Source organism: Coloeus monedula (assembly GCF_965178545.1).
Source record: "Coloeus monedula genome assembly, chromosome: 5".
NCBI classification, from domain to species: Eukaryota; Metazoa; Chordata; class Aves; order Passeriformes; family Corvidae; genus Coloeus; species Coloeus monedula.
In genome coordinates this window covers 63675627-63689859 of record NC_138785.1, presented here as the reverse complement: position 1 = coordinate 63689859, position 14233 = coordinate 63675627, and the positions used below count along the sequence as shown (strand labels likewise).

The window sequence follows — 14233 nt, the reverse complement described above, 5'->3', positions numbered from 1 at the left end:
GACACGGTCAAACAGTCCTATGGAAAATCACATCCACATTATAGTTACTTCTACATTCAACTTTATGATTCTTGCCACTTCCAAAACTCAAAGGCTTTCATGCACAGCTTTTTTATACCATTTCTATTAAAATAAAATTTAGAAAAAACGTAAATGTACACTATTAACGAGCACTATGAAGAGTGTTCCAGCCATGGACCTTTTCCTGCTAGCACATGGAGTTCCTCAGATGGTACTGCTTGCTTTCTCTCAACGTAACCTCTCAATTTCAACAAAACTTCCTTGGGCAATAGATGCAACCTTTCCAACACAATGAGGTTCATTTAGCAACTAAAATGAGATCCATCCCTTCCAGAAAGGCTGTCTCCAATCACACCTTAAAAAAGGGATGGATGAAAACAAGACATGATGCAATGAATGTGGAACAACACAGCCTTGGTCTTCTACTCTGCGTTGTACAGTTCGATTCTACTTCAAGCTACTTCCATGGGGCTCACGGGTACAGGTCTGTGCAGCCCTCAGGACAAAGAAAATCCCTATTTTCCCTTGTCTATTAACTGGGCACTGCCTCAACAATCAATCCTATGATGACTACATTACTGTAATGGGAAACACGGTCATGAATTTGGAATGTCTGGCTCATTAATACCAGCTAATACTGCTATGCATGACATCAGTTTGAAAACAAGGAAAAGAACCAAGGAAAATGCATTTAAACTACAGACTAGTACTTAGCTTTGTCAAGTAAAGGTACAGTGCTCATGCTGACAAAGCCATTCGCTAAAAAAACCTCCAGAGAGAAAATAAGCAAAGAAATGCTGTAAAAAAGGTATTCAGATAGAGAGCATATTCAGAAAGCACAGATGTAGTCTTACACTGGTCACTTGCACCAGCAAGCAACTGACAGTGACCAGTGTGTAAGTGCACCATCATAATGGGCTTCAGGTGCACCAGCTGCAGAGTAAATCCACTGCGCTGATAGGAATGAAGTAAATGGCTTTTCTTTCTCTTAGTTTCTATTAGGAGACTGATTTCTTAATGAGCCCTTTTTCACAAATTAACGAAGTCAAAAATTAACCTCTATTACTCCCTAAGGCATCTCAGAATTTGACATTAAAACATATGCACCCAATGTTTATTATAGTAGAAGTTCCACAAAAGCTGCTTAATTTTGACATATGAAAATTATATTCAGGGTTTTCTTTCACTGAAAGCCAGCTGGAGAGCAAAATTGCTTTTGGAAAGTGAGAAAAGAATGTCCACACTGAGCTGCAATGGGAATTTTATTCTGTACCCCAGAATTAATTTGGAAATCCCATTCAGCTAAGTACAAAGTTCTCCAGACCACCACTACGCACACCCTTATAAGAATTTATTGGTTAAGAAAATGTTTTATTTCTGAATATGGGTAGCTAGCTACAGTATCAGCACATCAGTACAATTATGCAAACCTCTCAAAAGCGCCAAAGCCCACCCTGCATTTCAGCAAGTATTCACTGGTGTTCTACTCAGCACTACCCTACAGTAAAAAAGCCAGACCAGCACAAAAATGGGAGTGGCACATTTGATCAGATTACAAGTATGATTCCTTTGTAGGAATTTCAACCTTTTCAGTGGTAGCCAAAAAAAGAATAAAAATGTCCTCTGGTGATACTATCTACAAGACTGGTTTTTAATTAGGGAAGATTAAAAAAAAAACCCAACCAAACAAAACCTTCCAGCCCAGTTTCCCCCCTAAAAAACATAAAAACCAAATATCCCAAAATTCACAGAAAACAAAAGCTCATGGAAAGTATCTTTTACTCCACTGAGAATGCAATTTCAGAGTACAATGTATGATACAGCGATGAAGCACACCGAAGCCTCCACAAACTCATATTAAGAGTATCTGCTGACTGAGCAAGTCCAAGTATTTGCACATACAGGCATACTGCAATAGGCTAAGCTACACAATAGCTCATTTAAAGTTTTTTATTTTAAACCAGATTCAAATCTCTCACAGGTAAAAATAATTCAGCATCTGTTTAAATGCTATGCTGCAGTTAGGGGTTACTAAGCTGATATGGTTGCAAGTTAATTTTAGGATCAACTTAGGATGAGCTGACCGTTTGCGGTTTAAAATACAGCCTTATCACTGGGATCATCTAGGCTTTCTTCCAGGTTTCACCTTTAGCTGTTCACAAGAGCTGAACTAGGGTTTGAAGATGTTCTATAAGAGCGTGCTGTAGATTAAAGCACTGATTTAAATAATCCAAACCAAACAAAGAAAACCCACGGAAACACGCCTCCCGAAACCAAGTTTAATTCTGGGTGGAACCTGCCAGCTTTGCAGTTAAGATGCAAGAAGCTGAGACTGTGGTGATTCTCTTCGATTCTTCAAAAAAGAGAAGCCAACCTACAAAAGGATCCTCAACCATCTCTACCGAGAGATGCAAATAACCCTCCAGAACACAGGGCAAGTGCTCAAAGACCGACTGCACTACCCGGGAGAGGGCTGTGTGACTTCCCACACGCCCCGAGCCTCCCCAAGCACCAGCAGCACGGCAGAACTGAACGTACAATAACACAGACTGCTCTATCAAGGTCATCTTGTTTTGGCCCTGCATGTTTAAAGGCAGCCACTTTCCGACGGAGCCGAATATGAAATATTCATGTTGGGTGCCGGAGCGGCAGACACCAGGCTGCGGGACTCTGGCTCCACGGGCGGCAGCACTGCAGGGCAGGAGGGATGGCCAGCACAGCCGGGGGTTCCAGCCTACAGCCCCCACGCTCCGACACCCCGAACCACCGGCGTGGCTGCGCCACCGCCTTCCATCCCGGCGGAGTCTCGCCTCGCACGTAGAGAATCCCCTTCCCGGGAAGCTGGTTCTCGCCTGGACCCGGCGAGGCGACCGAGAAGCGGACGAGGCCGGGTTCGCCGACACGCGTTCAAGACCCCGCCCGCCCATCCCGCCTGCCCCGACCCCCGCGCCCCGCAGCCGCCCCGCTCACCATGAACGCTGCGGTCCCTCACGGGCGGCGGCGCCGGAGCCCCATTGCCCGCCCCGCACCGCGGGCCTGGCTGCCGCCGCCCGGGCCCGCACGGCCTCGCGGGCCGCCCGCCCGCCCCGCCTCCCGCGGGTGGGTCCGCCCGCCCCGCCCCGCCCCGCCAGCCGCGCTAATCACCCGCGGAGCCGCCGCACACCATCGCTGCTCTCCGCCTCGCCCAGCGCTGCCTGGGCACGCACGGCTCCGCCTGGCGAACGCCTCCCGCCTCCCGGGCCGCCCCGGCAGCCCCGCCCGGTGCAGACCCGCGTCCATGACGGACAACCCAAACCTCCCACAAGCTCGTCTGCGTTAGCCGCAGTCTTTGTCAGCTTAGCATTACGGGTGTTGGTTTAGGACGCAGCTGTATTCCTTGAATCTCTCTCCACTCTCTTTCCCACACTGCCGCTTCCCCTCCCCGCGTCCCTGGCTCCAAGCCAGGCGTTTCCTTGTACCGAGTCCCGCTGCTGTGCCTTGCTGAGACAGCCTCGGTACCGCTCCGAAGCGCAAGAGCAGTTAAAACTCACCAGCCCCTGTATCAGCGCGGAAGGAGCAGCAGCACTGTTACGCTGAAATACTCCTACGGCATAAGCATCTTTTCAGTAGCACTCATGCTCTGTCCACCTCTGACAGCTCTAAGAGATAGACATATAAATCTCTTCTACAGTTCTGACAACTCCCACATCACCTCTTGCTAAATATTTTGCCTCAATCCAGATAAATTAAGCTTGATATTCTTTCTTTGTCCAAAGACTTTGTTACCTAAGTCAGTGGAGACACCCAAGTTGCTGTGGCTCCATTTTTGGTAGACTTGAATTTTAAAATATTATCTATTCACCTGCAACTGTTGCCATTTTCTCAACTCTGCAATAAGGATTTCATATTCTTTTATCTCACTGACTGTGGTTTGCAGCTGCCAGGGTGAATTGCTCATGGTCTTTATCACAGATAAAATGATCCCAAGTCCTGAAATGAGCAGCAAGGACTGATCTGAAAACAACTGGTCACTTAAGCATACTGCTTTCAAAGGGTTGCTTTGCAATAGTTGAGATAACTTATTTCATCCGAATTGCTGGGTGTTATATCAGCTGTTGTTTTCAACCTGAGACTTCACATCTATTTCACGGATGCAGCAATACTACAGCAAATACAGAACAGCTCACTGTTTACAAGTATATCGGCTTCATTCCCACCACCACCAGTTAGTTACAGACACCTGCCATCCAAGCATCTCGTGTCAGAGCACAAGTCAACACAGCTCATGCAAAACACTGCAGACTCCAGTGCTAATGCTTTATCTCATGAACTATCTGAAACTAAGTTATCGCACATATCAAAAGAACATTCATTAATGTTACAGCTATTAACACGGGGGAAAAAGGAGATGCTGAGGAAGAGCACCCCTGGGTGGGCAGTGGTATTCCTGCAGTAGATGTCTATGCTTTCACACTGAAAATAGAATGGTATCACAGCTCTTCTGCAAAGCACTGACTGGGAGAGAGGAAAGCCTGGTGACACAGGAAGATACTGCAGGATGAAAAGCAAAGTACACCCTGTAACAAACCACAGCTGGCTACAAGTTACACACACAGTTGGTAGCAGTCACTATTTTTAGGCTGCTTCAATTAAAACACTACCTGAGACTACTTGAACAAGTTATGTGCAAGATTTAATTACATTTTATTTTTTCCACGGGATGTCCCATCTCATTCAGCACACAAAATAAGAACTGGACCAGAATTGCCCAAGCAAACAGATAACTATTTTTTCTCTGGTTTTTAAGTTTTATCACTACCTCAAGAGTGCTTCAATGTTCCCTTGCATTGTTTCATGACTGTCTACTGCATGTCCATCTGAAATCTCTTACCTTTTATAAATGATGTAGTTTACCAGACAAATTTCAGCTGGTGCATACCCAGCACTTTCCTGCCCCCCAATACCCTTCTGGCCCCTCTCACCATTTCTGTGCCACCATTACACAGCCATGGTCAATACGCTGGACTGAGGAAATGATACGACCAAAACCACACCTTTTGTTCTGTTCCATTAGTTTGGTTACTCTGCAATGCCTGCTCTGGGGCAATGTAAACGTGAAAGGAAAAGGAAAACAAAGGAATATGCAGCAGGACTACCAGATCATGAAATTTGTGATGATCTTTCGGTTGGGAAACTAAGATGTGATTCTTAACGTGACACTGGGCCGTAAATGAATAATTTTAATGAAGATCCTTATATATACAGTAATCAAAGAGAATTTAAGGAGACTGGAACTTCAGGCAAAGATCTGATTATGAGACTAACCTTCAAAATTTAACAGAGTTCTGAACTTCTGAGTTCAGATATTATACAACCTGAGAAATCTGAATTGCATACTCAACCTGTACTTTAGTGATCTGCCAAGCTCTACGAATAATTAATGGTTCAAGAACCATCAGCCCTACTTGCTTTACACAGCTCTCTCTATATGTGTATACATATATATTTAATCCTCTTACATTAAAGAAAGGATACCTGAGCAGAAGATAGCAATTGCATAACAGAACTTGTCTGTGATAACATTATATGTGTGAAGTTTTATCTTCCACCAGGACATCTTTCATCTTTAGTACCACAGTATTCTCCTGTTCCATACTTTACAAATTAGGAATGCCTAAGCAATGTAAAAGTCAAGATAACATACTATGGCCAAGTTGTGAGGAAAACCTCACACTATTTGTAGGGATCATTTCAAGCGCTCTGAAATTTGCCTCTTTTCCCCAGGAAGCATCTACTTTTCCTTTCTGATTACAGGGGATACAGAACCTGGGCTGGCAACTGTGATCCCACAAAAATCACACTGAAGTTAAATGAATAAAATAATCCATACATCTTACAGAAAGTTAAGAGTAAAGCAAAAAAATTAGAAGCCACATACTTTTGTTTTGCAGTCCTGTGCTCCAGCCACTAGACTGCAATTTTAAAAATTTTAACAATTTTTCCATATACACATTTTTATAACTTCATATTCTGAGCAATGGAGGCATTAGATTAGGGAACAGTTAAAACCTAAGCAAAGACAAGGCCAGGTTAGCTCTTCCAAGAAAGAATAACAGTTTGCTGTTTTGAAGTCTGTTGCCTCTAATCATTCAACATGCTATGTATCAGATGGTTCCCACCCTCAGGGTTCACATTTCATTTGTGCTGTATGTAAATAATTTAACTGTTTTTTTGTTATATAGAGTGACATGCTTCATTAAAAAAAGAAGGGAAGTTTTTGAAGTACTCAAAAGAGACAAGGCATACCATGAAGCATGTTGCTTAAGAACAGCTTTTTATTGTCAAAAGCAGGATCTTCAATCATATTGTGCAGCATACTGTTAGGAGTGACTCTAACATGAGTCACAGTAACAACAAAAAAACACCCTCCTGCTCAGAATACTGCAAAGGACACAATTTAATCTGCATATACAAACACGTGCGTGTTTCCCTAGGTACTGACACTATGTGGCACACTGCAATATTAATCAAATGGAAACATCTGCAAGAAAGGCCTCCAGGAGGACAAGCATCTGGGAAATGTCTGAGCAAGAAAATACAAGCAAAATGGTTGTTTTATTTTACTGCTATTTTCTTGTGAGCATCTGCCAGAATAAAACACTATCAACACTTACTTTCAGCATATCCCATAAACATCACTTCCAGGGATTGGAATTCCATTGGATATGGACTTCATGTGAAAACATAATTTTACTTGATCTGTATGCCTGCTCACTGATCTCTACACCTTAATTATCTGTATAGTCTTAGCATAATAGCCTTCCAAAAAATCTCTCAGCAACTTTTTCTTCTGACATTTCACAGTAGTGCTGATGTTGCAGAAGAAAACTTACCTTTCCTATCTAGTCTCATATAACACGCTCTTAGTGTGGCTGAAGATCATGTCACAACTGTTCCCCTCATTCTGAGCGAGACACAAAAATAAAAGGACTCTCCATGCTACATCAACCTGATGCTGACACCACTCTGAAACGGCCAAAAATCCAGGTTAACTACAGGAAATAGAGGAAAGGAGTCACAGAAATACCATATTTCATCAATATCATATAACTCATCTTGCAGGTTCTCAAAGCAGTTGTAAAAACAACCTCAAATACTTGTAATCTTCAAGACAGTGTAAAAGTCACCCAGGAATGCCACTTACTTTGCAGTGCACAACAACTTGTATTTTATGCTGTTCAGATACCTTCCACACCACACAGTCACTATTTTTGTTTGCAAACAGCTGTCTTTGTAGGTAAGTATGTGCACACTTGTATTTAGCACCACGACTCCAGCACGTACACCAAACTAAGGTAGCGAAGGTACTTCACTGGATACTTTTGACCATATTCTACTTCTCCCCTGTTTTCAAATCTCTCTACTAATTTCCCTTCTGCTTCCTCATCAAGATTTGGGTATCTTTATGGGTCTCTGACCTCTTAAAATTTTATGCTTGTCTGCCCTTAGAAATTACAGAAAAACAAGGTAATAAGGCTACTACATTAAAGCCTCTGAACGTTTTTTTGCATCCATGTTTGCTTCTCTGATCCCTGAAACTACCTTTGAAGCTCTTACTGGTGCCAATTTCTCACATGCCTAATACAAGCTTCTTTTGTACTCATACTGACAGTGTGCTCCATATTCTCTCTCATCAGTAGTCCAGTCTTACAGATCCTTGTGCATTCTGTGTTTAATTTTACAAAAAAAACCCTATATCAAAATGTTCCTGAATATAATCATCTTCTGAACTTAAGGTTCAGTCCTGATGAGAAGAAATTGCAGCTTTTTAAAGCTACGCACAAATATAAACATAATATATGAAGGAGGGCAACATACCTTTATAGTGTGGCTTAAAGCAATGACTATTTTTAGGCTTTAATATTCATGAAGCTTTTTCCACTGAGCTTTATCATGCTCAAGTGAGAATTTCTCAATAGAGCACAAGAAAATTATGTGAAAATACTAACGGGCATGAAAAATTTGTAATAAAATCAAGGCAAAAAATAGGACCAAGAGTCCTCAGAGAGAGAAGGAGAATGAGAACCTAAAATTTGCTAGTCTTCCTTCAGAAAGACACTTAAGGAAAAAGCACCAGTCTGGCTTTTCAAAATCCTTACATTCGCATCTTCAGGGTTTCCAGTAACACACAGTACCTCCATTCATTTTGCAGAGCTAAAGAACATCAGCTTTGTTTGTTGTTGCTAGAGAGCATGGTAAGAGTTAGCCTTTCAAAACCTGTATCTACCCCACTCTTTAATTTTATATGAAGTTTGAGATGCATAAGCTGGAAGACAAACAAAGAAAACCTTTGGGTCAGGTTTCTTGGGAGCTTGCTAAACTTAACACAAAATTAGCACAATGAAGTCTAGCAAAGCTTTCTCAATCTTACATGTCAGCAGTGGAAATGTTCCAGTCTCCAGTTAGAATAGGAAGTTCCACCATATTTAGGTGTTACACATCTGCTTTCAAAAATTTATCACCAGCTTTGCTTCACAGCAATGCCTTGCCAAGTGTTTGTGCAATGCAACAGTCAAAGGCACGTGGCATTATTTCCAGGCTTGCTCTCTACAGACATCTATTTTCATTCAAAGCCCTTGAGAGGAGGGGGGGATCCGAAAGCCTCCTGTGTGTTGCCAGTGGAAGGTTACTACATGGAAAAAAGCTTACCGACTACACAAAGAAGTGTTTAAGTATCTTTCTATTAGCACTGGAAGACACACAAATACCAGTTGCATGATGGATTCTTATTTAACACAAATGAGAGCAAAATTCCACGGATGTATCAGCTGTTCTGAAAAGTTATAATCTCTGGCCTGGAAATTTTGGGGTTAGAAAGAGCTGTGTACTTGATACTCAAAAGTCAATCATTTTTCCGTGAATTTGTGGCTTCCTGCCTTTAAAAATAATCTTGTGCTACCAGAATTCATATTCCAGCTAATGCTAAGTATCAACCTGGGCTACAAACTAACTGTCCCTATTGAGACAAAGAGAACAACTTCAAAGTTACTGCACTTTCCCCAAAACATACCACCAGCATTGAAGCAGACCAGCAGCAGACCAGCAGCTGACATTGTAACTGCAGTAACAACTACCTAAGCTTATACTTCTATTTAGTATCTTTACTTCTGAAAGCAGATACTTATCCTACAACACTGCCTGCTACACCTCTTTAGGATCCCTCCAGCTTCCAGGGCTTTTGAGCCACACAATTTACTAGGCATTTTAGAGAGCGAGAAAGCTAAAATAAAAGCTTTAAATCTGGAAAAGGAGGAAAAAACCTCTCACTTCCTTTCAAAAATACTTTGTAACTTGTAATAGCTATTTAAACCAATACTCAAAGCTTACTGCTCTCCATTTGTCTGATGCTTGTAACATATTCTGTACTTTTATATGTTGTTAACATATGGGAAGAAGTTCCAACAGCATCAAAAGCAGAACTTCGTCAGCTACACTCTGCTAGATTATGATACCTGACTGGGTCATATTAAATTCTTTTATTATTAAAATATGCAGGAACAATCACCCTGACACAGTATTAAATCACACTTTCAATTACGGTGAATGGAAGCTATGACTCTTGCTTTGTCTGTTTAAATATGATAGCAGTTTTGTTTGAGGCAGGTAATTTTCAAGACAGGACAAGGGCAACACACTCTTTGTAGAGTAATACAGTCTACTGGAATTGTTGAATGATCTATGTAGTACTGTTCTTGTTGAGGAAAAAGGAAAGACTTTTTAGGACTTCATCATTGACATAAAAGGTTTCCTTTCTTTACTTATTTTTATTTACCTTCACAAAAATTAGATGTCCTTTACATATGATTGCAATAAAATAAAAGTATTTGTAACTGGATCAGAAGGCAAGACATGAAACAGCAGTGCATTAAGGCAACTTGCAAGTTTTGGGTTTTTATTCTCAAGTGGGGAAGTTAGTTACACCTTTATTTCCAGAGAATGTAACAATAAAAGGCATAGGTTAGACCAACCACAGTAATTATACCTTCTTACACTGCCCTTGCTTCTTGTTGAAAAAAGGAACTCTGGCCCACAGATCTAAATCCTGCCTTTCTGAAGGCTGACTAACAGAAATGAACCCAACAGTGGAGACCACAGGAAGTGACTCATTCACACCCTTGGACTTCTCATGCAGAACAGAAAAAATGCACTACACAGTTTCTAGCTTCAAAGTGGCAGTGAAGTCTGTGTGGTAACGCTTACCCTATTGGCAGCTATAGCCATCAGTCACAATGGCTTACTCAGGCTATCCAAAGACTAACTCAGTACAAGCAGAAGACAGTGCTCTATCCAAGGCTGTAGCTCTAGCACCTGCCAGAAGCAGCAGCCAGCCTGAACCAACGACTTCCCCTTCCAAAGGCCCTGAATGGACCATATGAATGCAGTAAAGCACGGCTCAGGCAGATGCTCCGAAAAGCTCTGTATTTTTAGCCACTGGCAGCCATCAGCAGAGGCTGCAGATGTGCGGATGCAGAACACGAGGCCGCAGCTCCCCACGCTGCACAGCTTCCACCCGCACTGCTCCTGCACATGGAGCTGCACAAGAACCTGCACACATCAGCAGTCTGGGGACTTTGCTCTGCTCTGGGCTTTTTTTAACCTGGAGAAAACCCACTGCTTATAATGGGACATTTTATCACTATCTGCCTAAAGCATGGGTTGTAGTAAATTCTTTCCACGTTTCTCGCTAGGTGCTGTTGCTTTGAAACTCTTTTCCATCTAACAGACCCAAACCAGAAAACAGACTCTGATAAAATCACTTTACTTCATTGACTAGGATTATAGCTTAAATCATGTGAAGATTGAATTGAATTATAATTAACATAATTCAATTTATGAAGTTTTTCCTACACTAATGTATAACCTTTACTCTTCATCCCATAACAAAGCATCACCTGTAAGCCAAGAAATTCATTTTCCTGTTTTGAGAGCTCATTTTTACTTTATCATGTCCTACAGAGTGAGCCTCTTCGGTACAGCTGATTTTAATTGACTGGAATGTCGACCCCCCCACATATAGCCATATCCTAATTATTACAGAAAAACATTTGGAAAAATTACAATCCCCAAGTTAAAAATCATAGTTATTTTTTAATTATTAAGGAATTGCCATTAAAATTTTTAAATATTCCAATATGGAATGTCAGAAAATGAGATCATAAAATATTTACACTGAATTTTTGAGTCAAGATTGTTATTGAAAGGCCTCAAGTGTTATATGTGCTGAATTTTACCAGTATTGAAACTTAAAAAAAAGATGTTCTATTGAGCTCTTATTGGAATTCATATAGTGAAAGCTAAGTTGTACAACCCTCAAAGGGTCAAAACACACTTGGAAGGCAAAAAAACCCAGCAAAACTCATTGATTAAAAATGGATTCTGCTATTATATTTTAAAAAATTAAAATAAATACACTATAAAGAAAAGTAATTTCATTTCACTGGGGAAGAAAGCTGTAACATGTCTCTAGGATATAGCCAAAATCTGGCTTTCCTCTATATGCCATAATCTTTTAATACACAAAATCTTGACTGGCCACATGCAAACAAGTTCTGTGAAGACAGATCACATGAGAGGAGATAACCAATGATATGGTGATTCTTGAATTTTTAAAGGAATTTCTTTTGAAGAGCATTCACTACAAAAACTGTGGGGAGAGAAGTTGTTGCAAATATATGGTATTTACAACTTCTGTGCTTGACAATCTCGAAAAGAGTTTCTAAAAGAAACAGTGGCTGCAAAGCCTAGCTCAGTTCTACAGTCTACTGGAAGAGAAGAGAACTTAGCTGAGGTGCTGTAATTTGACTTCTAGTGCATTTTCAAACATCAATTGCAAAAGGAACTGGCATAACCAGTTCTGCTCAAGCAGAATTCCTGAAGATAATTGATATAAAAAATTAATCGTGCAAACCTCCATTGCAAATGCAGTTCCAGCTTCTCCAAAATTACTCATTTTGACAGCTTTAAAGTTTTAATTTAACTGGATAAAAACTATACAAAAGCTCTCAGTGACCCAGTAAAACAATCCAGCCTGAGCATACACCAATATTGCTTCTTCATCAGAAGACTAATACTCATGTATATTTTCAGCATTAAAAACAGGACAAGCAACATCTTAGCTGGAGTGATTTTAATTCCTACACTGTTAAAACACAGTATGATGCTATGTTGTATATACACTTGTTGAACAAATGAGTGTTGTCACAAGAGTTTTTACATGGCTTGAGAAAAGCCAGATGTGCTCAAAAAGCCTGTCTGACCATTGTTTTGGTGAGGGATCATCTAAATCAGGCTGTGCTTTTAGATGGTGGTGAGGTTCAACTAATGACTTACAGCACTACTCATGATTCAAAGTCTACATGCCAAAAATAATCTCACAAAAGCACCAAATCATTTAGGAAGGATTAGTTATTGTTATCCAAGAGGCACTGGAGACAATTGTTTTAGACTTCAATTTTGCCAGAAACTCACTAATGGTTGTGTTGGGGTCTCCCCCCCTGCCATGGAGCGCTGGGAGAGGGGCCCTGGGGGGGAGGCACAGGGATTCCCTGCCCCTGGTCAGCCTCGTTCCCCACTGGTTGTTTTGTGTTCCCCTGTGTAAGAAGGACCCTCGAGTCCTGTGACTGCAGAGTTCCTGAGCACAGCCCCGGCCATGCAGCCGGAGAAATAAACATCTCTGAAACATCTACCACAAATCTGTCCATATATATTTCCTTTCCACGGGACTCCTGGTTTGAAATATGCTTGTTACAGTAATCCCCGCTGCAACATGGTTGGATGCTATACCACGTAAGTATTTAATAATGACTGTTTTGTAACAAATTTAATACAACCATTCAAAGCTGTAGTGTAAGATAGTTTGGATGTAAAGGAAAAAGAGTCACAGTACCAGCAACAACCACAAAATGTTAATAGATTATCTACTCACTTACTAACGAACAGGCACTACAATAAAATATACTGCTAAGTGTCAGAGTACTGCAATTATTAAGCCTCTTCAATTTTGTCATCAAAAATCTTTAGTGAACACTTCAGAACCATTAATTGTGTCAAGACAAGCTGTAGATAAAGTCTGAATGGTTGAGTACAGTGACAAGTTCAAAAGCTGCCTCAATTTCACTTTACCAGCCTAACTACAGCTAAGAACAGTCACATGACACATGGATTTCCAGAATACTTTACCCTGAATTAAGCAGAACAGTCCTTCAAATCAGCATTTGCATTTCACACACAGCATCTGGTTTTGAAGTTTTACTGCATGGTCTCTTTCCACGCAAACATTACTATTCCCACAGCGATTTGAACAAGGAAGTGACAACTGAAATACAAAAAAGCTCCAAACACATTAAAAGGCTATTTGCAATCCAAAAATCCCAGATCAAGTCAGACAGATCAAAAGAGGTTTTCTTGTCACTGAAAGAGCAGCTCATGAACTACTGACCACACAGCTGGATTTCACAAGATTTTCCCCATTGGAAAGGCAAGTCATTTGACTCACTAGCCAAGAGCTTGGGTTCATCTGTAGTAGAACCAGTTCCCTGAAATGTTGCTTTCAACAATGTTGGAAAGAAGTGGGTTTCACTTCGGATTTTTATTCTCTTATGACACACTAAGGAAGGCTCTTCACGCCTCACATACTCAGTGTAATGACCAAGTAGAACACATTCTTCTGAACAGCACTGTCATAACAGAAGGAAAATTTCAACAAAGAGCCTTTTCTGGTATTGAAATTGTGTGCAACTCAAACGATATATGCACAGTCATATATACAGATCATAAACTTAACTGGCTTCTTCATTCACCATTAATCCTAACACAGAATTAAACAAATACCTTTTGTATTTTCTTTGGGTCTTTCTGTAAGTTTTCTCCAAGAGGTACTTTTCCAAACAACTTCCATCGCACATCATTTTCTTTTTCAAATCTTGCACTTTGCTTTCTGGTAAACAAACTCCTAAAAACAAAAGAAGTTTTATTAAGAAAAAAGGTTAATTGATTAATTATAATGAAAAGAAGGACAAACATTTGCTAAGCTTATGGATTCCTAATCACATATTCCAACTCCTCTTGTGGTTGTGCTGACAGACACTGTTTCCCAGCTTCAAAAGGTACACCATGCAGTATTATCACTATACCAGGCAATGGACTTGGTTAAATGACAACTTTTAGATAAAAA

General features: G+C 40.8%; 1 protein-coding gene across 2 annotated transcripts in view; it reads right to left on the bottom strand.

The window, feature by feature from the left end:
* The window catches only part of TBC1D14 (TBC1 domain family member 14), a 61642-nt gene that overhangs the window by 26039 nt on the left and 21370 nt on the right, over positions 1 to 14233 (bottom strand). For both annotated transcript variants that reach the window (XM_082281405.1, XM_082281406.1), the window contains exon 3: positions 13891 to 14011. In XM_082281405.1, coding sequence (XP_082137531.1) covers positions 13891 to 14011 — 121 coding nt within the window. The remainder of the gene's footprint in view (positions 1 to 13890; positions 14012 to 14233) is intronic.